The following is a 749-nucleotide window of genomic DNA, read 5'->3' as shown; positions in this document are numbered from 1 at the left end:
TCTCCCAAGGGTTTGGTGGCATCTCCCAAGGGTTTGGTGGCATCTCCAGGGGGTTTGGAGGCATCTCCAGGGGGTATGGAGGCATCTCCGGGGGTCTTGGTGGCATCTCCGGGGGCTTCGGGTGCGTGCGGCGCGGCGCTGGCGGTGGTCCTGGAGGCGGCCGTCGCGGTGGTGGCATCTGCGGACGCTTTGGTGGCACCGCGGGAGCGGGTGGTGGCACCTCTGGAGGTGGCGGTGGCACTTCTGGACCTGGTGGTGGCACCTCGAGACCTGGTGGTGGCACCTCCGGGTGCTTTGGCCAGGTCCGTCGCGGCGCTGGCATCTCCAGGTGCTTCGGTGACGTCCATGGGGGTGGCGTCACCTCCGGAGGCGGCGGTGGTGGCATCTGGGGACGCTTCGGACGCGGCGGTGGCCGTAGCAGCTCGGGACCTGGCGGCGGTGGCACCTCGGGACCTGGTGGTGGCACCTCGGGACCTGGTGGCGGCGGCACCGTGGGACCTGGCGGCGGTGGCACCTCGGGACCTGGTGGCGGTGGCACCTCGGGACCTGGTGGTGGCACCCATGGGCTCATCCGTCACCGTGGTGGCACCTCCGGACCTCTTGGTGGCACTCCTGGACCTGGTGGTGGCACCGGTGAAGGTCTCGGCGCCGGGGGGACACCGCAAGCGGCGCCCGGGCTTCACGGCGGGCGCCGGGGGGACGGGGACGTCCCCACGGGTGCCACCACGGAGGTCCAGGTCCCGGAGGTC

The 749-nt window shown here is 72.0% G+C and overlaps 1 protein-coding gene across 1 annotated transcript in view; it reads right to left on the bottom strand.

The window, feature by feature from the left end:
* ZNF668 (zinc finger protein 668) overlaps window positions 1-684 on the bottom strand; it is a gene marked incomplete at its 3' end in the record, with an annotated part of 1,795 nt that extends 1,111 nt beyond the window's left edge. The window contains exon 1 of the mRNA XM_035312458.1: window positions 533-684. Coding sequence (XP_035168349.1) covers window positions 533-563 — 31 coding nt within the window. The remainder of the gene's footprint in view (window positions 1-532) is intronic.
* Between the last annotated feature and the right edge of the window lie 65 nt (window positions 685-749).

This window comes from Oxyura jamaicensis (genome assembly GCF_011077185.1).
Source record: "Oxyura jamaicensis isolate SHBP4307 breed ruddy duck chromosome 14 unlocalized genomic scaffold, BPBGC_Ojam_1.0 oxy14_random_OJ69770, whole genome shotgun sequence".
In the NCBI taxonomy this organism is placed as follows: domain Eukaryota; kingdom Metazoa; phylum Chordata; class Aves; order Anseriformes; family Anatidae; genus Oxyura; species Oxyura jamaicensis.
Note: the sequence above shows the minus strand (reverse complement) of the source record. Positions and strands in the feature narration are given on the sequence as shown.